We start from the raw sequence: 25848 nt of genomic DNA on the forward strand, positions 1-25848 counted from the left end.
CTGTAATTAAAACAAATGACCTACCCAAACATGTGGAATTAATTTTTCTCTTTCCAATCCCTCCCCAGCGAACTAGTAATGTTCGATCCACATTTTTCAAGGACTGTTTATATGAAGTATTTGATGATTTGGAGTCAAAGATGGAAGATTCTGGAAAACAGCTCCTTCAGTCAGTTCTCCATCTGATGGAAAATGGAGCCCTGGTATTAACTACAAATTTTGATAATCTGCTGGAACTGTATGCAGCAGATCAGGGAAAACAACTCGAATCCCTTGACCTTACTGATGAGAAAAAGGTAAAAAGTAAAGGATTAGTTTCTTCTTCAGGCTTGTGGGTTGTATCTTCATCAGAAATGCTGTTTTCTTGTTGGTATATTATACACTGTTGGTATTTATGTTGAGGTAGAAAAGAAGATTCTTGTCCCTAGTTGGATTTTTATTTTTTGGTTTTTGAGATAAAATAAAATGCACAGCTCTTAAAAGTGTTCAGTTCTGTGATTTTTGACAATTTCACCCAATTTCAAAGCAAGGTTATAGAAAGTCATTTGAGCTGTAAGATCTTCTTAACATTTGCTAATACCAGATGAGCATAATACTGATTTAGAGTTCTTTCTTGGGATATATTGTTCATGGTCTCTATTAGAAATGTGTGAAAACTACTGTATGATATATGAGAGCAACTTTCAAGCCAAGTGATAGCTGGGTTGAAGTTAATGTTCAGTGGAAACCTCAGGAGAGTTTTGTTTTTTTTTTTAAATACAGCCCATGTTATACCTAAGCCATTTACCATAATACTGAATTAGAGATGTTGATCTATGTCAGCAAGATAAGGCTTTTTATTAGACTGGTCACTTGCATTTGTAATTTGAACTTTAGCACCAATAGGAGGTTGGTGTCAGAGACAATGATTGAAGAAGAAGAAAAAAAAACAGGTTGTAAAATGCCACCAAGTCTCATTTGTCCTGCTTTGTATTTTTGCAATTTTCCTTCTCCACTTTGTTTTTCCGAGGAACCTGCCTTTGTGTCCAGCCTAGAGCCCAGATAAATAGAATTCGGATAGAAAACTGACTCACTCACTGGTGTTTAGTGTCACAGTACCGCTCTTGTGATTTTGCTGAGCTTGCAGTCAGGTTTTAAACAGAAATCAAATACAAAGAAATGGTGCCGTGAAGACCGGTTGGCTCTGGCTGGCATGTTTTCCACCCGCTACCCCCCATGCTTGGTATGGTAAGCTCCTTCTTTGCCTGTAAGTCTCAACTTAAGTATGACCTCTGAGAGGACCTCTCTGACCTGCCCTTCTGTGTTTTGAAGGGGCTGGTCCTTATTTTTTTGCCCATGTCTTTCATGGCACTCACTGTAACTCAGTTTTTATCTTGGTTTGTTTTCTTGCTGTTTATCCCGTGGAAACAGCAACTCCATCTGCAGATGCCATGTCAGCCCTTCTTAGCCTGATGTCTACGATGGTACTTGGCACATAGCAGGTGCTCAGGAAATACTTGTTTTGAATTCATAGATGATTGAATGAAATTCAAAAATTAATGGCAAGAAGCAGCTTGTGTGATGTTTCTGATATAATCTCCTAAGATTATGACCAGCAAAAGAAGCATAAGGGCCTTTTGAAAGTTAAGGGTTTCTCTCAGACTTGCTTTTTCTCTCGCATTTTCATCCTGGAACTTCAAGATTCGCTTTGCAGTTTTAGTCCTCAAGAGGGCGGTATGGAAATCTAGTGCTTAAAGCCATTGACTGGTGGTCAGAATGCGGCCTAGTGATACTCATGTTCAGCCTCTCTCTGCCTCTTCACTATTTTCCCTAACCCACACCTTATTTCTCTAGAATGTTATGAGAATGAAATTATGCTTTCTCAAGTCCTTGAGAAAAGTGAAGAGTGGCATCCGGGTAGCTGTCGTTATCATTGTCATCTAAGTAATTGTTCTTCATTGGTAGCCTTTTAGGTAGCTCAGGGGACTGAAGTGATTCTTCTGCTGCTTATCCACTGCACAAAAAACCGCCCTGAAGCTTTGGGGCTTCAAACATTTTATTTGCACATGATAATGTGAGTGAGCGATTTGGGCTGGGCTTAGAAACGGGGCAGTTCTTCTGCTGGTTTTGCTGGTTACCCACATGGCTGCAGTCATCTGGGGGCTCGACCGAGACGGGGTGCTGTCAGATGGCCCTGCTTCCGTGTCTGTTGGTACGGGCAGTTGGCTGGGCCACACATCTCTAGCAGGCTAGCCAAGGCTTCTTACATGGTGCCGGCTTCCAGACGCAGTGAAAGAGAAATGAGACTCATGCCAACATTTTTCAAGCTGGTGCTTGCATCGTGTTTGCTAATGCCCTCTTGACTGAAGCAAGCCAATGGCCAAGCCTGGAATAAGTGTGAAGAGGGACTACACAGGGCCTGGAGACAAGGAGGCGTGATACTTTGGAGATCATTACTGAAACAGTCATCCATAGCTGTCATGTGTATCATCATTGGTAAGAGCTCTAGCATTTCTGCAAGTGATGACACACAACTTCTAGTTTTTGATGCTTACTTTCGAAGAGAAATCACCAGGCATGCTGCCATCAGTCCTAACAGCCATGCCTGGAATGGAAACTGAGCCCACACTAGGTTACATTCTAGCCCTACGATATCATAAAGAGTTATGCCAGCAGCCTAGTCCGTCAAAACAGCCTCATGCCCATTGGGACCTTTAAGCAAATGCTCAGCCCTGCCAGCTTGGTTGAGCTGTATTTGTGTTATACAGGTTCTAGAGTGGGCTCAGGAGAAGCGGAAGCTGAGCGTCTTACACATCCATGGGGTCTACACCAATCCTAGTGGCATTGTCCTCCATCCAGCTGGGTATCAGAATGTGCTCAGGAACACTGAAGTTATGGTGAGTGGTGCTGATCTTACTGGTCTCAAGAAAGCCTTCCTGGGAAACCTCTAAATATACAGTCAGTCTTCACAGGGTAACATTTTCCCCAGGAGTTCAAATTGGAAGTTGAAACATTCTTTCTGTGCTTCTTAGCTTGTGGTTGTGCATGCTAGCTTAGGGAATGTAAAACGTCTCTAGGTATCAAGCCAGAGGTTTTTACTTTGTTCTTGATTGACAGCCAGCAGATGGCACACTCTGTTATCGGCATCATCCCTGCATACAAAGATTACATTATTATCCTTCTTCATCGTTTGGTTTATTATAGTATTAAACCCTCTCTATGCCAGTAATAATACATGCACCTTTTTACCGACTAGTCACTCCTAGAACATACATTCTAAAGAGACTTTGTGAATGGTGATGGGCTTATATTGAATTATCACACTTACTGCTCAGTGCAAGGAATTTTAAAAATTTTAGGTAGGATGATAAAAAGCTTTGTGAGAAAGCTTGTTGATTTTTTGAGATACAAGTTTTAGACTTGTTCATACATATGTGTAAAGCACTCTCTGGCACCAGAAGTACTCTCTGGCCAGGGATATGTGGGGGAAATTCACCAGCCCCCAACTCTGAGAACAGTGTATACTGGCTGTTTTCAGGACTAGGTCACTTAGAATGATAGTATCTTTATATGACACAGCAAAAGAAAGACCAGGAAAAATGTGATACTTTCTAAAGCATAAGGGACTTTTTTTCACCTATACTTTCCCTGACATGTGTTTTAATTGCATCCATCTTTGACGTTGAGTGATCCCTTAAGCAGAATCATTTCCAGTGTTTGTATATGTACCTATCTGTATATACATATAGGTATAATGTACATATACACATTGATATAGTAAGTGTCATAGACTTTTTTTTTTTAAGAAATCTGGTGATGGAACTATCTTATGTGGTGATCTGTGGTTCAGTTTGTAAAGAAAAATATGATCTAGAAAATGGAAAGAGTAAGATATATTGAAAACTTCTCAATGCCTTATGGCCTCTGGACACACAGATCCGACAAACTGTATAGCAAGTAGACCACTGCCTACCCAGTGAAAGCCTGAATAAAGAGCAGTAGAATGCCAGGTAAAGATAAAATTTTAGACCAGTCATCAAGTTGTAGGCATAAACAATAAGATCAGACTCCTTCGTGGAATGAATATACCCTCTTAAATTTTGGTTAATTGGTCATCACAGTCTGCTAAATGTTGTACTATGACCCTGTTGACTTTTTTGTTTTGGACAGGCCTTATGTATATCTTCACAGTGTCATTAATGTGTTGTTTCTTTTCCTGCAAGAGAGAGATTCAGAAACTCTATGAAAACAAGTCATTTCTTTTCCTGGGATGTGGCTGGACTGTGGATGACACCACTTTCCAAGCCCTTTTTCTGGAGGCTGTGAAGCATAAATCTGACTTAGAACATTTCATGCTGGTTCGGAGAGGAGATGTGGATGAATTCAAGAAGCTTCGAGAAAACATGCTGGACAAAGGAATTAAGGTCATCTCCTATGGAAATGAATATGCTGATCTCCCAGAATATTTCAAGCGACTGACATGTGAGATCTCCACGAGGGGTAGATCAGGTAAGATGCATTTTGAGACTAAGAGCAATAGCTCTTCGACCTTTTGTGTATTTGTGATGAGTAAAGTCATTACCAACATGAGGAATATAATCCCAACCATATTATGAAGGGAGATCATGGTCAATCTTCAGGTTAGACTAAAATGCCATTTGGATAGTAGGAAAATAGACAAAGGCATATTCCAGCAGTTCATTGTAGAAGTAGGAAGAATGAAAAAGTATTCAGCCTCACTAGTTATCAGTGAAATGCAATTAAAATATAGATTTCAAAATTGAAAAGAATGATAGATTGCTCAGTTTTGGCTAAAGCTGTGAGGAAAAAAATATATTCATGTAATGATGGTGGGAAGGTAAAGTTAGTACAGCTCTTCTGAAGGGGAAGTTTGGAATATGTTCAAAATTTAAAAACCTTTGATCCAGAAATCCCACTTGATACAATAGTTATCTTAGAAATTTCTCCTAAGGAGTTAATTGGACAGTTGCACAATTATACTACACAATTGCATAGAGATACAGGTATGAGAATATAGTCATTTTTGTTTATAATGGCAAAAAAGTTGGAAGCAACCTAAAATATTCCAGTTAATAGGAGATTTTATAAATACATCGGCATTTATGTAATTGATGAAACACAATGAAGCCATAAGAGGGAAAATTTTGTTGCCCGAAAAGAAATCAGACATAATATGTGAGTAAAGAACACCAGGTTGTAAAACGCCACCACGGTCCATCCCATTCATACAGAATTGTAGATGTATTCTATTTTTGTTTCTGTATGCATGGAAATATCTGGAATGATGTTTACTGAATTAACTGTGGTTATCTTTCTGTGGTAGGATGTAAGGTGTTTTTTGTTTTTTTTTTTAGTATTTTGTTTCTGTGCTAGCATTTTTGACAGTAATTATGCATTATCTTTACAAGTAGGACAAAATTTTTAAAAGTACTATTTGAAAACCGTTATGGTGGTCTTAAAGATAGAGGCTGGAGGGGCGCCTGGGTGGCTCAGTTGTTAAGTGTCTGCCTTCGGCTCAGGTCATGATCCCAGGGTCCTGGGATTGAGCCCCACATCGGGCTCGCTGCTCCGCCGGGAGCCTGCTTCTCCCTCTCCCACTCCCCCTGCTTGTGTTCCCTCTCTCGCTGTCTCTCTCTTTGTCAAATAAATAAAGAAAATCTTAAAAAAAAAAAAAAAGGCTAGAGGTACCACTTATTTGTCATTTTACCTCCAGGTTCTAACAAAGCCAAATGGGTATAGAAGTTCAGTTTATTAATGGCTCCAGGCAAGTTCCCAATAACCCTAGAAAATGCAGAACTTGTTGGTATCAGCTAAATTGAAGAATGCTTTTTAAAACTTTGCTGTTGTATGTTGTGTATATTCTTGAAAAGTTGTATGTTAATATGTATTTGTATTGTCAATCTGAATGCATCTTAGGGGGCCTAATAAAGTACAATAATTTAATATAGAGAGAACTTTTCCTAAACCTAGTATTATTCCTTGATTTATTTTCTGAATCAGATTGCTTTAAGTGGAATTCTCCTGTAGTGAGAAATTCCACAAGCTCTTATTTTCAGTGGCTATCCATCAAAATGGAACCAGATTTGTAAAAGGTATCACCACAAATGAACACTAAAAACTATGTCAACCCTTTCTCCAGAAGACTTTAGAAAACCCCCTTTGTAAATGTTTTTTATTTTAATTCCAGTTAGTTAGCATACAATGTTAAGTTAGTTTCAGATGTACAATATAGCAGTTCAACACTTCCGTACATCACCCGGTGCTCGTCACATGTGCCCTCCTTCATCCCCATCACCTGTTTCACCCGTCCCCTTACCCACCTCCCATCTGGTCACCATCAGGTGGTTCTCTACAGTTAAGATCTCTTTCTTGATTTGTGTCTCTCTTTTCCCCCCTGTTTTGTTTCTTAAATTCCACATATGAGTGAGATCATATGGTGTTTGTCCTTCTCTGACTTACCTTGCTTAGCATAATACTCTCTAGCTCTATCCATGTCATTGCAAATGGCAAGATTTCAGTCTTTTTTATGGCTGAATAATACTCGTGTGTGTGTGTGTGTGTGTGTGTGTGTGTGTGTGTGTGTGTGTGTACCACTTCTTTATCCATTCATCAGTAGATGGATACTTGGGCTGCTTCCATATCTTGGCTATCGTAAATAATGCTGCTATAAGTATAGGGGTCCATATTCCCTGTGAATTAGTGTTTTTGTATTCTTTGGGTAAATACCCAGGAATCTGATTGCTGGATCATAAGGTAGTTCTGTTTCTAACTTTTTGAGGAATCGCCATACTATTTTCCACAGTGGCTGCACCAATTTGCATTCCCACCAACAGTGCATGAGGGTTCCTTTTTCTCCACATCCTCATCACCAACTCTTGTTTCTTATGTTGTTGATTTTAACCATTCAGACAGGTGTGAGGTGATATTGTAGTTTTGATTTGCATTTCCCTGATGGCACGTGATAATGAACATCTTTTCATGTATCTGTTGACCATCTGTCGTCTTTGGAGAAATGTCTGTTCATGTCTTCTGTCCATTTTTTTAATTGGATTTTTTGTTTTTGCGGTATTGAGTTTTCTAAGTTCTTTATATATTTTGGATACTAACCCTTTATCAGATACATCATTTACAAATATCTTCTCACATTCAGTAGGTTGCCTTTCAGTTTTGCTGATTGTTTCTTTCACTGTGCAGAAGCTTTTTTTTTTTTAAGATTTTTATTTATTTATTTGACAGCACAAACAGGAGGAGTGGCAGGCAGAGGGAGCTGCAGGCAGAGGGAAAAGCAGACTCCCTGCTCAGCAGGGAGCCCAGTGAGGGGCTCAATCCCAGGACCCTTGGATCATGACCTGAGCTGAAGGCAGATGCTTCACTGACTGAGCCACCCAGGCGCCCCATACAGAAGCCTTTTATTTTGATGTAGTCACAGTATCTTATTTTTGCTTTTGTTTCCCTTGCCTCAGGAGACATATCTAGAAAAAAGTTGTTACGGCCAATGTCAAAGAGGTTAGGTGTTCTTTTCTAGGATTTTTATGGTTTTTAGAAAACACTTTCAAAAGACAAACCTTTTTGTCTCTTTTGTGAAAACAATTTGCTCTTCTTTCTTGGGGATGCATTTCCTGCTGGCCTGCTGTGTTTCAGATTCTTCTGCTGCTGGCCCACACCTAAGATTCTCAGAAGGCTTTTCCAATGTGCATATTCTGTTGTCATTAAACAAGAGGTACCTACCAAGCTCTGCATATTTCTTTTGATCTGCATTCTGAGATCTTCTACCCAGAAAAGATGCTAATATTAAAAACAATAACAAAATCCCCTTGGACAGCTGTTCCTGTTAAACGAAATCTTTTCTTGACAAAAATCATCAGAAGTATTATAGAATGGCACAGATTCTTTTATTAGCTGCATGGGCTTCTTCCCAAAGCGGTTTTTCCCAGAGTTATCTATCTTTCAGTTGGGTATTCTGAACTTTTGAAAGTGAAGGATTTTCAGTATGGCCAGGGGGCTTTATTAGAGTGGTCAGCTGAGTTTGTGATTTGAAATCTAGCAGAGCAGTTTTAGGTTAAAAACATTTCAAAACAAGTCAAGCTTATCCTCCATCCTTGGTTATGATTTGAGTCTCTGTAGATACATACTAGTTAAAGTTAGATGTAAGCGGTCTTTTGCTGTTTTTTAACCCTGAACATTTGCTAGGCTCCTGGCATACTTGCTTTTGCATAGAGAAAGTTGCTTGGATTCAAAAGATTCTGTAGGTTCTAGTATATATATTTCAGAAAAATCAAGTAATGGGGAAAGGAAAAATAATTTTTAGAATTCATTATTGTAATACAAGCAATTATTTTAGTATATTTCCAATTAACAATTTTTCCTATGCATTTTTTCATAGTTGTGAACAAAGTATACATAGTCATGTTACTTTTTTTATTCAGTGGTACATCTCATTTATTTTCCCACATGCCTGGTCTTCATAACTACTAGTTTTAATGACTGTGTAATAATCCAGTGTGGATGTTAGTTTACCCAATTTTTCCTGTTAGGCAATGTCTAATTTTTTTCTTGTTTTTTCTGTTGTAAGTACTGTTGGCAATGAATTTTATCTTCATCCTGACCGTTTTTCCTTTTGCCAGTAATTTCCTTCATGGGTTCTCAGTATAATTACTAGGTCAAAGGGCATGAATATTTTAGTGGTTGATAACTGTTGCTAAAGTTCTTTCCAAGAGGGGGAATACCAGTACCTATTTGTATGAGTGCAGTGCTGTCTTTATTTATACTCTAATTGCTCATATTTCTGATGACTGTTTTCATCCATGTGTTCAGTTTTAAACTTTTTCCCATGCCATTATCTCAGGCCTGTCCAATAGAATTTTCTGCAATGATAGAAATATTATCTTCCCTGTCCAGTACCATAACCAAATGCCACATGTGGCTCTTGGGCATTTGAAATGTGGTTAGTGTGACTGAGGAACAGATTTTTAATGTGAAACTATTTAGCCACATGTGGCTAATGACACCATATTGGGCAGCACAGATTGAACTCATTTTGTGTTGTAAGAGCATCTGCTACTTTTCACTCTTCTCCTTGGTTGAATTTGCTCACTTGCACGCTGCTCCCCCTCTCCATCCCTGGATTTTTACCAAAATTTGGCCTTTTAGATGAGTTAGGGACAGCAGGCACACTTTGCCCACTTAATGTTTTATTTACAAACAGTGTTAGTGCACTCAGGGACCTTACCGCTTCCGTTATCTGAAGACTAACCCAGTTCATTCTCCCCACCTCCTTATCTTCTCTGTGATGTCTTCTTTACTAAATAATGCCGTCCTTCTTAGACCATGTTATTTCATTACCCTTTGGTTGGTTGGTTTTCTTTCTACTATTAAGAGTTTTGGCTTTCCGGTCTAATATCTGATACTAACGTGCATTGTTTTGCAGGGATGGTGAGAGAAGGTCAGCTAAATGGCTCTTCGGCGGCACACAGTGAAATAAGAGGTATACTATTTCCTATTCTGTTTGTCAGGTTTGCTGGCTGAAAATGTTTTTCTGGAATTTATTAGTACCTCGGAGAACAAGGACTCCTACTTGCTAAGGATTCTGTATTTTCCTATCGAGTCTGTCAACAAGATTCCTAGTATCTGGTGATGTCGTACCTCCTGAAGGGTTAAGTTTGACTTAAATTCTGCAGCTTCAGACGTACACGTTTCTGTGAGACTTCATTTTATTCTCTTTTCTTTTTCTCCACAGACTGTAGAACATGAGAGGGGGCTGGAGAGATCATCAGCATTAGACCAAGGTGTCAGGCCCGACTGTGGAGAGTATTTAACAAGTAAACTTATAAGAACCCAACACTGCTCCGTGGAAGTACCAAAACCGAGAGGTTGAAGGTTGGGGGTAGAGTTGGGAGTACGGGGGGGTGTTCCAGCTCAGTCCTTCATGCCCACTGGTTCTTGATCTTCTGCGGCCTCTTCCAGTTCACGAATCCCCAAGTGACAACGGGGCCCAGTGCTGCCCCCACCCCTGTGCTGGACACGCCTGTGTCCACACAACAGATCAGTGCGACACCTCCACTGACTGTGGCCCCAGCCCTGCATGAAGGACTTGGGAGCTAGACGCCGTGGGGTCACTGGGGCCCTTGTTGCAGTTTTGTACTTACTCTATACCTGGTTTTTCAATTAAGCTTAATGGCTTTTTTAAAACATGACTTGAAGCTCTAGTTTTCTAGACCTTTTACAGTGTACAGTATTTTACATAACTCAGCTGTATTAAAAGCTTGTTCATTTACTTCCCAGGGCCCTGGCTCTACTTTTAGAGTCCCTTTAAAAAACCTGCAAAGGCACTAAATGAGTCTAGTTTTTCTAACTTAAAAGTTGTGTTCTTTCACACCGAAGTGGGTGATCTCATTCTCTGGACAACCATTCATTATCAATTCCTGCTTTGTTTCCCTTCTTACCATAAGGCCTAGAACCATAGTTAGTGTGATGTGGGATCTTAGTTTTGAATCCTACATAAAATAACTCCGAGACATAAAAGGGAATTTACTTATGAAATTTATTTTCTTTTATAAATTATGTATTTCTCTGGGCAGACAGCCTTCACCTTATTGCACTAATAGCACATCTGTAATACCAAGCTACAGGACAAGTCTTAACAAGAGGTTTGTATTCTTCAACGTAGCACTTGTCTACCAGGCACTGTAGAGAGGAGGATGAGGAAAAGCCAGGATCCGCTCAAGTGAAGAGTGGGGTTGGGGAGAGGGGCAACTTGTATACCCTTCTGACGGTTGGTTCTCTCCCAGGGAGGGGGAACATGCAAAGCTTACATCTGGATTCTGGGTGCAGGGAAGAGCTGGAAGGCTGAGAAGCCTAGTGCAACACTGCAGCTCAGCTCCCTTTATTTTTGAGGGAAGCAGGAACTCCTTTCGTTCATTTGTAACAAATCACCGTGGCCTAGCTGATGCTTTGAGGAAACAGTGGGGATGGGGTCATCATCAGAATTAGCAGCAATTAAGAACAGGCCATACACTGCCACAGTGTCGGGGGTATCCTCCTGGCCCCAGGAACCTGAAAGCTATGTATCCAAGGGAGAAGCCAGAGCTGGCTCTGGAAGTCTCTCGACTGCTCATTGTGCTCACACATCCCTGTGATCATGTGAATTAGCAAAGCTCCGGTGTGGGATCTTCCAACCGTTGGGTCAAAGCTGTAATGAGACTGAGCGTGTAGGCAGAGTGAAGGGAATGCCTGAGGAGGAGGGGAGGATTGTCAGGGAGGGCGGTGATGGGCAGTGGATTGGCAGTAACATGATTAGGCCCTCCTTGCAGGTGGAGGCTGGGCTGCCAGGGAGTGCGGCAGGGGGAGCTGCAAGCCCCTAGACCTCTCCTCATTCTGCCTCTGTACTACACTGAAGAGAAGTTGCTCACATACTCTAAAGCACATTCTTGATACAGGAAGAGGGGCTTTGGGGGGAAGCAATGATTTGGTTTGGGGCAAGAGCCACGTTAAGCCTTCATGAGGGCAGCCACCACAGCCTTGGCATTGAGACTGCGTAGGTCACAGTAGGTCTGGCCAGTGCCCACAAAGACGATGGGTTTGCTTGTGATGTAGGTCATAGAAATAGCAGCTCCCACCTGAAATGGAGAAAGGGGATACACAGTCACCTCAAGGCCACTTCTTTGTATCTCCTCAGGAACAGGAAGCTCTGGAGGCAACAACATATCCTTAGAGCATCAGCTCGCCCATGAGGGATGCCCCTTGCTCTGTCCTGTACCATCCGTATTTACCTTGTCATCGATGGTATCAAATTTGGTGAGGACAATGCCATCAATGAGCCGAGGTGTTTGAGCCATGGAATGGTCGGCCAAGGCTCTGTTGAACTTGACCTGTAAGGGAGAAACATGGTGTAAGTACAAGAAGTACCCAGCTGGCCAAAGCTGAGGCTGGAAAAAGAACGAGGCCCTAGTCCTCACCAGCTGGTCCACGGCCTCATTGCCTACTAAGGCCTCCCCCACAAACAGCACCAAGTCGGGTGTGTTGACAGTAATGAGCTTAGCCAGGGCGGTCATCAGAGGGGCATTGTCTTGCATGCGGCCAGCTGTGTCCACCAGCACCACATCAAAGCCCTGGTTACGTGCTAGAGAGAAAAAAAGTGGTCAACTCAAAACTTTCTAGACTGTCCTGCTCGCCCCACCTTTCTCTCAAGAAGCGGTAACCTCGCTATATTAAAAGCCTGGGTGTTTACTTTCTTGAGCTCTGGATCTGGTTATAAGGTAGTGTGAGCAAAAACCTACCCTGTGCTTGGCCATCAGGAACATTCAAGAAAATACGGCAACAGGACAAAAGAGAGCAAACAGAGGTTTCCATGGGTGGAATATATTAGTCTTGCCCGCAGTTAGCTTCTCCTCCTGGCAAGTTCTCCGTGCTGACTTGCTATTGAGCAGTAAGTTGGTAGGAGGGGAACCCTGACCCACTTTGAATCACAAGGAAAGCCCAGGAGGAAAGGGGCCCACAGCAGCCCCCCGCCTTCCTGTACGCCATACCAAAGGCAATCGCTTCCATGGCAATGCCCGCAGCATCCTTGCCGTAGCCCTTTTCAAACAACTGCACCATAGTGCGGCCGCCATGGTTCTCCGGGGGATGTAGGGCACTCAGGCGCCGGGTGTGTGTGCGTAGCTGCTCCACAGCCCCGGCACGAAATGTGTCGCAGGCAGCAATGAGGACACTGAAGCCATTCTCTAACAGCCAGAAGGAAATCTGTGCAAAAGCAGCAAACAAATCAGTCCCTTAGAACCAGAGTCCTTGAGACATGGAGAGTGAAGATAAAGGGCGTCAGAGAGTGGTGGGGAGCTGTACCGACCTTGGCAAGATTAGTAGACTTCCCCACTCCATTAACACCACAGAAGGTGACCACGTAAGGGCGCTGATGACGCTGGGCATCCATAATATCCCGGAGCATGTCTACACGACGCTGTGGCTGCAGAATCTGCACCAGGGACTCTTGGAGGGCTTGCTTTACTGTGGAAGTCACCGCTAAAAGGGGGTGGTGGATCTGTGAAACCCAAGAAATGCACGCCCAGGAACACCCAACGCCTAAGGGAACTGGGATCTGGAGGATCCAAGGATCTTGTCCCAGGAATCCACACGTGACAGTGTTCCAAGCACTTTACAAGTGTTAACTCATTTAGTTCTGAGAACTCTTAAGTTACGCAGCAGACGTTTAGAGGTGAAGGAGTTTGCCAAAAGCCACACACCTAGTAGGAATGGAGATCAATGTGCTTAACTTCCTGGTGCACATCATGCCTTGAGCACTTTCTGGTTTAGGGACATACTTACTGCTGAATGTCCCCATCACCTTCCCTTCCAGCTTGTTGGCCACAGATTCACAAAGCTGGACTGCAATGTCTGCTGCCACATTCTTAGCTGGAGAGACAGGGAAAGGTGTGTGAGTGCCATGTCAACAGTAAACAACCCTATGGTACAGATGAGAACTCAAGGTGGTTCTCTCCACCACCCCTATCCCATAAACGTGAGTGCCCCTATTCCTCAGAACTTACCAATGAGATGATCACGCATCTTATCTAGCACAGACTCCATGTCTTCCCGACTCAAGCTCTTGGACCCCACAAGGCCCTTCAGCATCCCAAACATGCCACCCAGAGTTCCCTTGGTAGCACTGCAGGCACAGGAGATCATAGATACATATAAAGCCAGTGGGCAAGAGTCCAAAGTCTCATCTGTTCTGGAGCCACCCATACCACCCAACACCTGAAATTCCCCTACCTAGGTTTGGTGTTTTGAGCAGCCACTTCATCATCTGAGCTGCTGCAGTCCAGATCCTGAAGCTGCCCTCCAGGCCCAGTCCCTCGAATCTGGAGGGTATACGGAAAGAAACAAGATGGGATCAGAACGCTGAGGGCTGAGGGTAAAGAAGCCCAGGATTTACCCTGTCCTCATTCCTCCATCTCTGATTTGGAAAACTCCAAACGTGACCCACCCCTTCATTTATAGAAACCAAAGGTACTGCCCTGCTATCTCTACCTCCTCTCCAATGTCTTAATGGTAACTCACTGGCCCGTTGCCTCTTACCAAGCTGATGTCCTCAGGTGGAGCAACCTCAGGGGCTCCATTGGTGGTGGGAGTGCTATAATCCAAGACTTCCTTGTTAGCACAGCCACCCAGTGCCCACACACGGGGTGCTTTTTTGCCCTTCTCCTTTGGAGTATCTGATTTCATGGACTTGCTGCAAAGGGTTACAGCACAAATGGTTGCAGTGAAGCAGGAGAGGAAACATCCACCCAAGAGCCAGAGATGAGCTCCCTTGCCCCCGACATAGCTAGATAACGGTATTTATGGTGAAAGTTAGAATGCCCTCACCTGGACTTCTCCAGACCTCTCCCATGCTTCTGAATGAACTCCTCTCTCTTCCTGCGTATTAGCTCCTCTTTGGAAAGTTCTACCCCATTCTCAGGCCCCACTGGGAGACCTGACTTTTCAGCAGGAACTGCTTTGCTGGTAGCCAAAAGGCCATCAGAACCTGTTAAAAGAAAAGTCACTGGAGAAAAACGACCAAATTCCAACAATGGGAAATAGTCTTCCAAACCCAAATTATTAAGAGGAAACTAGGAGCAAACATCTTGGGGATGACAAGGCCTGGGGATGATAGGGTGATGGGCACTGAGCAAGGGAGACAAGCAATGACAAAGGGAAAGACGGAACAACTTCAGTCCTTACTGCCATGTTAACTTTTCATGCCCCTGTATGTCCAAGGAGCTCAAACTCACTCTCCTTCTTGGCCCCCTTTTTTTTGCTGTTCTTTGCTTTTTCCTTGGGCTTTTCACCCCGTGTCTCAATCATGGACCTCACAGGTTTCTTGGCCTTTTCTGAATCTTCAAATTTCTTCATGGTAGTGGGAGCACGGACCTTACTGCTCTCCTCTGCTTCACTAGAGAGAAGGGAATGATCAAAGTCCAGAAAAAGGGCCCTCATACCAAGAGGTCAATTAGAACTGGGCAGCAAATTCAGGAGTGTGTTTCAATACAATTTACTACCCTTGAACCACCCTCAGGAAAGAAGGGAGCTCATCAGGTCATGGAAATCGATTTTGCAGAGGGGTGGCCTCTCACCGAAGGAGCCGCAGGAAGTCATTTTGGAAATCAAAAGTGCCATTCAATAGACTTAAAGCACTTTGCTGTTGGATCTCTGTGCGGTACTTGTCCCGAAACAGCCGGTGCACATCATCTATCAATTTGTCTACATACGTCAGTGTTAGGATCTTTTGAAAACCAACCTGTTCAGGGAGAGAAACAGAACCAACAGATCTGCTTACGAGCCAACTCAACTCAGGCCTCCTGAGACTGGCTCAGCGGCCTGGCAGGTTTCCCTGACCTGAGGGGCAGCCAAGCTCTCTGGGCTCAGGAGCGTCTTCCCTTTCCCCCTCCACCCTCTCTCTGTCTTCTCAGTTACTTCATCACATACGCTGGGTGCAATTAATTAGGGTTTTCTTAATCAGGATTATGTTGAAAGTGTAAATGTCCCTCTTAAATACCCCCACTTACCACAAACACCAGCTCAAACTGGTTGTCCAGTTTATACTTGAGTGTGAGTGCCTCATGGGTGAAAGAGTTGTTACCTCCCCTTTCCTGGAAAAAAAAAAAAGTATGTCTCAACTTCAGACTACCCAGAAAACCCAGACTTGGGCCCTTCAAGGATTACCTTTGGGAAAAAACCAGACAGTTCCCTTAAAGTCAGACTTGTCCCGAGGACAAGAGGATGCTTGGACCTTGCTCTCTAGCATCCCATCAGGGAGACGAGGAGGTACCAAGTTGGGGGAAGGGGAGAAGAGGTTAGAAGGAAGGCAAGACACGTGGAAGCCAGAAGGGACCTAATGATACAATCAGATTTACTAGCAGCTGTACACTATTTTTAGAGGCGTTTTTCCATTTTCACACCCAGCCTTCGAAACAACAGAAAAATCAAGCTGCTTGGCGGGGGGGGGGGGGGGGGGGGGGAGGGGGGCGGAGGGTAAATGGAGGGAACTATGGGAAATCTCAAGAAGCGCAGGAATTCGGCTAGAGTCCCAGAAACGGAGGGGGAGGGGGGCGTCGCAAAGTTGCGGGACGGTCGGATGGGGGCGGGAGAGAGAAGCGGAGTCCTGGCAACGAGTGAGTGGCCAGTTTGGGATAGGCGGAGAGGGTGGGAGGGAGGTGTGGGATCAGCTGAAGAAGCTATGGACCGGATCAGGGGGCCGAGCCCAGAGTTCTGATCCCGCGGGGAGCGATACCTGCAGCAGCACAGAACGAATCAACGCATTAACGGGCCCGGTGCATGAGTCGCTCACGCCCTGGAAGCACCAGAGCACAAGCCCGCCCTTGGAGAAAATGGTGAAGAAGTCGAGCATGGCGGCAGCGGGAGAGGAGCCGGGGCCGGCGCCGGGAACTCAGGCCGCGATCGCCGCCGCTTCCTGCTGCGCCAAGCGCGGGACACGTCACACCCGCGGCCCCGGAAACCGGCTCAGCCGCACTTCCGCTCAGAGCTGTCGTGTTCTTTCTCCGCGTCCGCCCGGGGGCGCGCAGCGCTGACGTAGACGCCAGGCTCGCCAATGGCGGGGGGGGCGGGCCTGGGCGGGGCTCTCGGGGACGACGGCCTGTAGGGCTTAAGGGCGGGGCCTGAAGGGACCACTGGCCAATGGGCGCACTCGTCTGAACGGCCTGCGGCGCGGAACCGTGACGGCGGGGTGGGCATGGCGTAGGGAGGAGGCAGAGTGCGAGTCTCAAAGAGGCTGTTGGTAGAGTGACCATGCTGCGAAGGGCGTTGCAGCCAGGCTTGAGCCGGGGCGTCTTGGGCCGGGGGCTAGGCACACACAGAGGACGTTCCACTCTGGGTAAAGTTGAAGGCAGCGGAGGGTATCGTGGTTCTTGGGTGGCCCCAGTCTCCAGCTATGTGACCTTCAGAACTCGGGACCCGACCCACGATGGAAAGACAGTGGGTCGGCTGGGAGAAGGGGGTAAGCTTGCCTGCCGGATCTTGTAAAGCCTGAGCAGATGAATGGATCAAAACAGAGAGAACCCCTGTGTAGATTCCCTGTGGTGGGATGAAATAAAGCACCATCAAGGTGTGGAAGGGGCTGGAGTGGGGGAGTAGGGAGAGAACAGGGTAAACAGGAGCCAGACTGTGCAGTGTCTCATAGGCCGTGTTGAAGATTTTGGACTTTTATTCGTGGAGTAACGGAAAGCCACTGGAAGGTTTTAAGCAAGACAGTGTGTGATTAAATTAGTGCTTAGAAAATATTCTAGCTATGATGCAGAGGAGTTGGGCGGGCAAGAGGGGAATTAGTGGGAACCATTAGGAGCCTTTTGCATTAGTCTAGGTGAGAGCTTATGGTGGTTTGGTCTAGGGTGGTGGTAACAGAGATGGGAAAAAACGGGGGGCGGGACAGATTGAGGAGATATTTAGGAGACAAAGCCATCGGGGCTTAACAATAGATGGGACATGAATGTAGCTTTGCTGGTGGTGATGGATGGCCAGGATAAGATGCCACTCAGAGTATCGTGCTTCAGAGGGCACTGCACCTTGTGCCAGGACCTACTGGTCCAGGAGCCTGGAACATCCAAGACGAGAGGACAATGCAGTTGAATATATGAGCCTGGGGCTCAGAGGAAAGAGCAGTCTGCACAGGAGATAAACATGTGTAAGTCACCTGGCCTAGGGAGAGAGTACAGAGTGTTCATTTTAAGAAGTTGAATCCTGCATTGCTGGGCACGATGCATGAGAAGGCAGAGAGCTGAATGGCATACAGACCGTATAGTGAAGCTGTGGAATACTGCTGGGTGTGAGCTGACCTTATGAGATGGGAGGGCCATGGAGACAGCCACCTCAGTGTCGTCTTAGCCCACCTTTTCCTGTGCCAATCCTCTAACCCCTTACCACTTGGAAAGAGAATGTCTGGCCTTCTGACCGTAATTGCATCCCACAGACCAGAATGGAAAGGTGTCCGAGATTAAGAAGAAGATCCAGTCAGTCCTTCCTCGAGGGGCCTGGAATCCACTGCGCGACACCAGCTACCTGCCCCCTGAACACTCGGATGTGGTGATTGTGGGGGGTGGGGTGATTGGCCTGTCCGTGGCCTATTGGCTGAAGAGGTTGGAGAAGCCACAAGGTGCCATTCGGGTGCTGGTGGTGGAACGGGACCACATGGTGAGGTCTGGGGGAGGGTGGCGGCATGAGTAGGGCACGGACTCATATTTTATTAAGGGGCAAGGGGAGCAGAGGGGAGGAAAGACTTCAGTCTTTGGAGGTCCAAAGTCCAAAGGGACTGTACTCTGGCTCTTGTTGAGAAATAGTCGCAGGTGCTTCCTCCCTCAAATTAGAGGCTTTGGCAGTAAGGTTTTTGCTTTTAAAAGCAAATTTCACAGTGTTGGATCTTCTGGACGCCCAGAAGGTCCAGCAAAGAGAACCTGTGTTTCTGCTGTAAGGAACACAAGCAGCTATCTCATCCCTTCGAGATTCTGTTACTTCTGAGGTTTTGCACAGTTGTTCTATTTTATTTTCTAAGATTTTATTCATTTATTTGAGAGAGAGCATGCACAAGTGGAGAGGGAGGGGCAGAGGGAGAGGGAGAAACAGACTCCCCGATGCGGGGCTCGATCCCAGGACCCTGGAATCATGACCTGAGCCGAAGGCAGACGCTTAACTGACTGAGCCACCCAGGCGTCCCTAGTTGTTCCTATTTTAACCAGTGCCAGTTAACCAGGAATCTTGCTAGTTCTGTTTTCCGGTTGGGTAGATGAAATGCTAGTTTCCTGCCCTTGGACTTCCAGGCCATTCCCATTCTGTGCCACAGTGCCCAGCCCTTTTAGATGACTGATTCTCTCTGCTCTGCACATCCGCTAAGAAGGATTTTAGGGGCGCCTAGGTGGCTCAGTCGGTTAAACGTCTGCCTTCGGCTCAGGTCATGATCCCGGAGTCCTGGGATCGAGCCCTGCGTCGGGCTGCGTCGGGCTCCCTGCTCTGCGGGAGGCCTGCTTCTCCCTCTCCCTCTGCCCTCCCCCCAACCGCCACCGCCTCGTGCTCACTCTCACGTGCTCCTTGTCTCTCTTTTTTTCTCTCTCTCTCAAATAACTAAATAAAAAATTAAAAAAAAAGAAAAAAGGATTTTAATTATAGTTGCCCTCTTTGGGTGCTGGTTGACTTGCATATGGGTTTATCTACCTCGACTCCTCTTAGATTACAAGCTTGCAAGTAGGACTCCCCTCTATTTGTGGGTGCTTCTGTTAGAGGATTCTGCTCACGTGTGACGGGCTACTGGCCGCCCTCAGCTACTTTGGTCTTTCCACAGTATTCCCAGGCCTCCACCGCACTGTCTGTGGGCGGGATTCGGCAGCAGTTCTCGGTGCCTGAGAACATCCAGCTCTCCCTCTTTTCAGTTGAGTTTCTGCGGAACATCAACGTACGTGCAAAGGGGCTTGGGAGTTGGGGTTGTGACCTCTCCTTTAACCCAGAGAGAGGAGCCGCCCAGCCGGCCAGGGGAAGCAGGGAGCAGAAGCAGTTCAGGCAAGTAGGAGTTGGAACCTCTAGTTCTGTCCCCGGTGGTGGTACCCAGAGGAGGAGGGCTTCCCCAAGTCTCGGGAGCTATTGGTGAGGAAGCCAGGTGAGCTTTCCCTTCCTTCTTTAAATCAACTTTTTTTTTTTTTTTTTTTTTTTTTTTTTGCATGTAGGAGTACCTGGCTGTAGTCGATGACCCTCCCCTGGACATCCAGTTCAACCCGTCGGGTTATCTCTTGCTGGCTTCGGAAAAGGGGGCTGCAGTCATGGAGAGCAACGTGAAGGTGCAGAGGTGGGTGCCTGGCACGACCGCCCGGCAGACTCCAACACCGAGTTAGGAGCTGGGGCGGGTGAGTTGATAAGACAGGTCTCGACTGTGCGGAAGCTCAGTCTATCAGGTCACACAGACCGGACCTCCGCGACCCTGTGCTGTCCCACGGACGTGGACCACGCGCTGCCGCGGTGGTTCCTGAATTTGCCAGATCCTGAGAGCCACCTGGAAAGTCCCACACCTGATGAGCCAGAACCTCTAGGGAAGAGCCCAGGAATCTGCACACTTCTCCTGTAAGGGCCAGAGACCCAACGTTTTAGGCTTTTGGGGTCATATGGTCTCTGTGGCAGTCACTCAGCTCTGCAGTTGAAACAGAAGCAGCCATAGACAAAACATGGACAAAAGTCTGAATGAATGAGTGTGACTCACATACAAAGATGCAGGCAGCAGGCCGGTTTGGGCGGCCCCTCTCCTGAGTCAGTCTCATGGTTGGACGAGAGTGCATGTGTTTAACAAATAGATTTGCAGGGGATATCAGGTAATGTCCCAGATGTAGCACTTACTCAGGTAGCCACCCAAACATCCCCATTTTACACATGGGTACACTGAGGCACGAGGCGCTAGTCAGTGGTGGTGCTGGGATTCAAACCAGGCAGCCTGCCTTGCCATTGTGTTCTTTTAGGATCTGTGTTGCTGTGTTTGGGGGACAGTGTCCCATAGGAGATTGTTGTGCCGGTGGACAGGGCTGTACTAGAAAGTGGACAGGAAGGCCATTCTAGGCAGAAGAGAACGGAACAAGGGGAGGGAACCAAGTGACCTGCTCTGTTGTGAAAGGACAGGGAATAGTTAGGGGATGACAGGGAGTTTAGTGTGGCCAAGGAGATACCAGAGTGCAGGAAAGGGAAGCGGGGTCAGGTGCTGAAGAGCCATGACTAGGAGGCTTGGTCTTGACCCCCTCAGCAAGGAGGAAAACTTGCAAGGAGGAGTTTGGGGCAGAGATGTGACATAAATGAGGCAGGATCCCCACTTGTGGAGTTGGGGTCCCTACTTCTCCCTCTCCGCACCCCCCCCGCCCGACACACCTGCACACAGTTGCATGTTTCTCTCAGGCAGGAAGGAGCCAAAGTCTGCCTGATGTCTCCTGAGCAGCTTCGGAACAAATTTCCCTGGATAAACACAGAGGGTGTGGCGTTGGCATCTTACGGTGAGGCCTGCTTGCAGAGGGGTTCAGGGGTCAAGGGGTGCCTCAGGTTGGGAGTCTCAGCACCTTCTAGCTACGTCAAGAAGCAGTGCTTCCTCCTGGCCAGCAGAGCCTCCCCCCAGGCCATGCTCGCTCTCTGTCCTTCCACAGGATTTGCCTCTGGTGCACTTGGGCACCATGACCTTCCCTGGCTCATGAGCCCTAAAAAGGAGTCAGGGGCATGGGAAATCCAGTAGGAGAGGAGGGTCCTAATCCCGCCTCATGAGCCCTCTTGCTCATCACAGGGATGGAGCACGAAGGTTGGTTTGACCCCTGGTGTCTGCTCCAGGGGCTTCGGCGGAAGGTCCAGTCCATGGGGGTCCTCTTCTGCCATGGAGAGGTGACACGTGAGTCTGAGGTCCCATGCTTCTTCCCTCCGCCAGCCAGGGCACAGGCGTGGATGGGGTCTTACCTTCACTCACGGGCTAAGCAAGAGTTGGTGGGAAAGGGGTTTCTCCCTGAGGGCTGGCCATTCTGACCCCAGCTCCTAACTCGGCTTCTCTGCACGATTTACGATGTACTTGAAGGTCTCGGCACGCTCCCGACTTGTGTGCGGCCGAGTTCGTCCTGGTTATCCTATCTCTGTGCGAAAACCCCCGCCTTCCAGCTCGCTTTCCTCGTGAAACCCATGGAATCTCAGTCTTGCCGTCTTCAGGCCTCAGGAGTTCTTTTTTTTTTTTTCTTCCCATGCAGGTTTTGTCTCTTCGTCTAGCCACACGGAGACCACAAGTGGGGAAGAGGTGACTTTGAGAAGGATCCATGAAGTCCATGTAAGTTCCCAGTCTGTGCATCTTCCTTGCCAAAGCGGAGGGATAAGACAGGTAACAACTGTCATCTTCATCTTTTTCTGCCCACTTCCAGTCTGGGCAGACTAAGGCTCAGGAAGAAATGTACCTCTCACGGTGCCCGGTGTGTGGGCCAGGCCCTCCCTCCCCTCCCCCTTTGGTGCCTGCAGGTGAAGATGGACCGCAGCCTGGAGTACCAGCCTGTGGAATGTGCCCTCGTGATCAATGCGGCAGGGGCCTGGTCTGGCCAGATCGCAGAGCTGGCTGGTGTCGGGAAGGGGCCCCCTGGCACCCTGCAGGGCACCCAGCTACCTGTGGAGCTGAGGAAAAGGTAACTGCCCTCGGGGCGGCTGAGGAGGGTGGGGAAAGGGGCAGAAGCAGTGTAAGAGTTTGTTAAATGTGGTCTGGGGGGGCAGGGGGCGTGCTCTTCCCACCATTTTCTAACCTCGTCGTGGCAGGTATGTGTACTTGTGGCACTGCCCCCAGGGACCGGGCCTGGAGACCCCATTCGTCATAGATGCCAGTGGAGCCTATTTCCGCCGAGAAGGACTAGGCAACAACTATCTGGGTGGCTGTAGCCCCACTGAGGTAAGCTAAGCAGGGTTGGGGTGCTGGGCAGGAGCCGTAGGCCAACTGTCATTAAAGAGTCAGGCTTTGGGGCGCCTGGGGGGCTCAGTCAAGCCTTTGCCTTCAGTTCAGGTCAGGATCCCAGGGTCGTGAGCTCGAGCCCCGCGTCGGGCTTCCTGCTCGGGGAGGAGTCTGCTTCTCGCTCTCCCCCCCTGCTTGTTCTCTCTCTCTCGCTCACTCTCTCTTTCTCTCAAACAAATAATAAATAAAATCTTAAAAAAAAAAAAAGAAAAAGAGTCAAGCTCTTTGGAGGGCCCAGCGCTGTTACTGATGTTCCAGCCCCTCTCGGTTTGAATTGGGATCTCCCCCCCTGCCCCCCACCTACTGAGGGGATTGAGTAAAGGGTCGGTGAGGTCTGGGTCGGCCCTTGTGTCCCAGGGAGCCTAAGTCCTGTCCCCACCTCTCACTGCAGGAGGAGGAACCGGACCCAGGGAACCTGGAAGTGGACCATGATTTCTTCCAGGACAAGGTGTGGCCCCCTTTGGCCCAGAGGGTACCGGCTTTTGAGACTCTGAAGGTAACTAGGAGGCACATGAGCCTGGAGCACGTTGGTCCCCTTGGAAATCCTGTCCACTGCCACACGCCCTCCACCTCACAACTGCTAAGGACTCGTGGTCTAGGGACCCATCCCATCAGCCCCTCAGCAGCTGGGAGAGCAGCGTCTGACCCCTGAGCAGGAGTGAGGGTGGCACATGTCAGCACTTTCCTGGGAACCCCAGCGTCCTGTCCACCTGCAGGTTCGGAGTGCTTGGGCTGGCTATTACGACTACAACACCTTCGACCAGAACGGTGTGGTGGGTCCCCACCCGCTCGTCGTCAACATGTACTTTGCCACAGGCTTCAGTGGCCATGGGCTCCAGCAGGCCCCCGCCGTGGGGCGAGCTGTGGCAGAGATGGTGCTGGATGGCCACTTCCGGACTATCAACCTGAGCCCCTTCCTCTTCAACCGCTTTTACTTGGGAGAAAAGGTCCAGGAGCACAACATCATCTGAGCCTGTAAGCTCTTCACTGGGCCCCGCTGCGCCATCCGTCACCCTTGGCTCACATTCACATCCTCCTCACTGTGGCTTCCTCCCCAGCACCAAGCCAGGCTCTCCTCCATCCTCCTCTCCCCCCGGGGCTGGGCGGGCAGGCAGGCCGACTCTAGGCTTTGAGAGGCACTGTGCCTGAGGCCCAGGCCAACAGAGAATGATGGGGTGAGACCCCAGGACTGATCTCTGGCCCGGGCCAAGGCCGCCCACCAAGGTAGTGCAGCTGGGCAGAATACCTGAGCACGTGCCCCAAGACTGGCTTCTTCTGGCACTGACCCGGAAAGATTGCCTCTGCCTCTCTTTGGCAGGCTCCAGTGGAGCCCAGGCAGGGGGCATTGCAGGGCAGCCTGGCCCAGATTTAGTGATTGTTTACCTTTTTCATCAGTCAATAAATGTGATTACTCTTTCCATCCGGGCCTCTGTCCCTTCTACTTTCACCTCCTAAAGCACCCACTAGCCTTTCACACCAGACTGGGAGGAGCATGGCCTTCTCTTCTCAGGAACATTTTAAAGTCCTCCTTATAGGCATCTTGTTTGCAAGCGAATGCCTCCTCTTCCTGAGTCCCTGCAGGGGTTTGGTTGTAGAATGTAGGGAAGGCTTCGTTCATTTATTCACTCTCTATTCAGCTCCAGCTCTTGGCCAGGCCCAGGGCTGCATGTTAGGGATATGCAGCAGACAAGGCATACTGTGTGTCGTCACGGGAGTGTTCTTATCTCTGCCCTGCCCTTCAGCCCAGATCACATGTAGTGCCATCCCTGTAGTGCCGGGAATAAGCACAGGTCCTGGACACCTCGTCTCACCTGGGTGTTTCTCCATGAAGCTTCTCAGGGAAGTTGACCTCTGAGCTGAACCTACAGGACGAGCAGTTTAACGAAGTGAACGCACAGAGGGGAAGCGGGGAGGAGAACGAGGTCGGGGGTGATTGCAGGCTTCAGGAAAACCATATACAAATGCCCAGGACCAAGAGTTAGTAAGATTCAAGGGACAGTGAGAGATTTGTCCAGGCAAGATCACGGAGGGAAGGAAGAGAGGCAGTAAGATTCGGGGCAGGGCCAGGAGCCCAATAGCCATGCTGTGGCGCTTGGGTTGTATTCTGTGGGCTTTCAGTAGAGAAGCAACATGCTCCGATTTTCCTTTTAGAAAAATCACCATGACTGCCTTGTGGCGAATAGACTATGATGTCAAAGCAGGAGGGCAGATGGGAGGCTATCACTGGAGTCCACAGGGCAGACAGCGGGGCCTGCACTGTCCGGGCAAGAAGCATGTGTGTCCAAGAAGTGACAGTAGTCATGAGAAATGGGGTCAAGTAAGACTCAGGTTTTTGGCTTGGACAGCTAGATGTATGTCTTGCCTTTCACAGGGGTGAGGAACACACCAGGAAGGAGCAGGGTGAGGGACAAAATGAGTGGTAGAGTGTGGGACATGTTGAGTCAAGGGTGCTTACAAGGACATTGGGTAGAGCTGTCTAGCTGGGAGTTGAATGTACTGCTGGGCACTCAGGATGATCTAGGCTGCAGAGATATGGACACCATGGAAGAGAAGGGCATCCCCCTTGCAAGGGGAGAAGAGTAGGAGACCAAGGGGGGAAGCCGGGGGGGACCTCACTGTCATTTTAAGGGACGAACGAAGGGAGAGGAAGCCGAAGAGGTGGCCAGAGAGGCGGGAGAAAAGCCGGGAGCATGAGGTGTCTCGGGAACCTAGGAGCGCTCTGCGATGTCCATGCACGCTCACAGGCTGGATCAGTACCAGGTAGGTCAGTGGGGCCCCCAGGGAGAGCGGTTCGGGGAAGAAATGTACCTTGGTGGGGTGCGAGGTGACAGTTGTTCGGAAGGGAGAAGTGAATGGGAGTAGAGACAGTAAAATGTTCATTCCCCCTCAAAAGCAGCCTTTGGGGAGAAGAAGGAAAAGGATGGGCCTGACTATCAGTTGTGTGAGGGAGGGCGGACCGGGGACAGGGGAGTGGCACTGCCCCCTGAGGTAACAGGAGAAGCCCCTGGGGCTGGGGAAGAGCCAGGACTGATGAGGCCAGCAAAAGAGGAAGAGGCTCCAGTGCTGAAAGATAGGAAGGAACTTGCCAGGGGCATGGGCTAGGGACAACTCAGGCCAAGCCCAACATCCGTGGTAACCCTGTAAACTAGCCTCGTCATAGCCTCGTCAGGTGCCCAGTATTCACTCACCCTGCCTTCAGTAGCTACCCCCCTCTGTGGGTCAGAAGGAAAATGGCCTTCATCTGGCTCCTCACCCTGAAGCTACTTCAAGATGACAAACACTGTCCTCATTTATTAAGAATGCATTAACGAGGCCTCGTAGGAGAGCACTTACCCTGCCATCGGTCTTCCCTCTCAGTCCAAGCCTCCTTCACCTTTGCC

At 47.9% G+C, this 25848-nt stretch overlaps 3 protein-coding genes across 10 annotated transcripts in view; 2 read left to right on the forward strand and 1 right to left on the reverse strand.

Moving 5' to 3' along the window:
* FAM118B (family with sequence similarity 118 member B) overlaps positions 1 to 10273 on the forward strand; it is a 46336-nt gene extending 36063 nt beyond the window's left edge. For 2 of the 3 annotated variants that reach the window (XM_025893370.2, XM_025893371.2), the window contains 5 exons: positions 69 to 296; positions 2748 to 2876; positions 4203 to 4488; positions 9428 to 9484; positions 9737 to 10273. In XM_025893370.2, the coding sequence (XP_025749155.1) occupies positions 69 to 296; positions 2748 to 2876; positions 4203 to 4488; positions 9428 to 9484; positions 9737 to 9750 (714 nt within the window). In that variant the 3' untranslated portion in view covers positions 9751 to 10273. The remainder of the gene's footprint in view (positions 1 to 68; positions 297 to 2747; positions 2877 to 4202; positions 4489 to 9427; positions 9485 to 9736) is intronic. The other variant, XM_073903956.1, reaches the window with a different exon arrangement.
* Positions 10274 to 10526: 253 nt separating this feature from the next.
* On the reverse strand, positions 10527 to 16489 carry SRPRA (SRP receptor subunit alpha). Its single transcript, XM_025893366.2, has 14 exons — positions 16265 to 16489; positions 15540 to 15623; positions 15108 to 15271; positions 14766 to 14926; positions 14359 to 14518; positions 14071 to 14224; positions 13765 to 13853; positions 13539 to 13657; positions 13318 to 13404; positions 12842 to 13014; positions 12525 to 12738; positions 11955 to 12118; positions 11769 to 11867; positions 10527 to 11615 (listed from the first exon to the last, which is right to left on the reverse strand). The coding sequence occupies exons 1-14, from the start codon at positions 16379 to 16381 to the stop codon at positions 11487 to 11489; spliced, it is 1914 nt and encodes a 637-aa protein (XP_025749151.1). The 5' UTR covers positions 16382 to 16489; the 3' UTR covers positions 10527 to 11486.
* A 198-nt stretch (positions 16490 to 16687) lies between these two features.
* On the forward strand, positions 16688 to 23888 carry FOXRED1 (FAD dependent oxidoreductase domain containing 1). 6 transcript variants are annotated; one of them, XM_073903950.1, is made up of 11 exons: positions 16688 to 16987; positions 17957 to 18177; positions 19319 to 19405; positions 19698 to 19816; positions 20905 to 20999; positions 21281 to 21382; positions 21729 to 21805; positions 21991 to 22151; positions 22279 to 22408; positions 22860 to 22964; positions 23185 to 23888. In XM_073903950.1, the coding sequence occupies exons 1-11, from the start codon at positions 16780 to 16782 to the stop codon at positions 23437 to 23439; spliced, it is 1560 nt and encodes a 519-aa protein (XP_073760051.1). In that variant the 5' UTR covers positions 16688 to 16779; the 3' UTR covers positions 23440 to 23888. The 6 variants fall into 6 exon arrangements, with proteins under 6 accessions (XP_073760051.1, XP_073760052.1, XP_025749152.1 ...); XM_025893367.2 differs by having other exon boundaries at positions 16689 to 16987; positions 19319 to 19429; XM_025893368.2 differs by having other exon boundaries at positions 16690 to 16864; positions 19319 to 19429.
* The last annotated feature ends 1960 nt before the right edge of the window (positions 23889 to 25848 follow it).

Source organism: Callorhinus ursinus, unplaced genomic scaffold (assembly GCF_003265705.2).
Source record: "Callorhinus ursinus isolate GAN/ISIS: 27379988/994484 unplaced genomic scaffold, GSC_fseal_2.0 scaffold19, whole genome shotgun sequence".
NCBI lineage: Eukaryota > Metazoa > Chordata > Mammalia > Carnivora > Otariidae > Callorhinus > Callorhinus ursinus.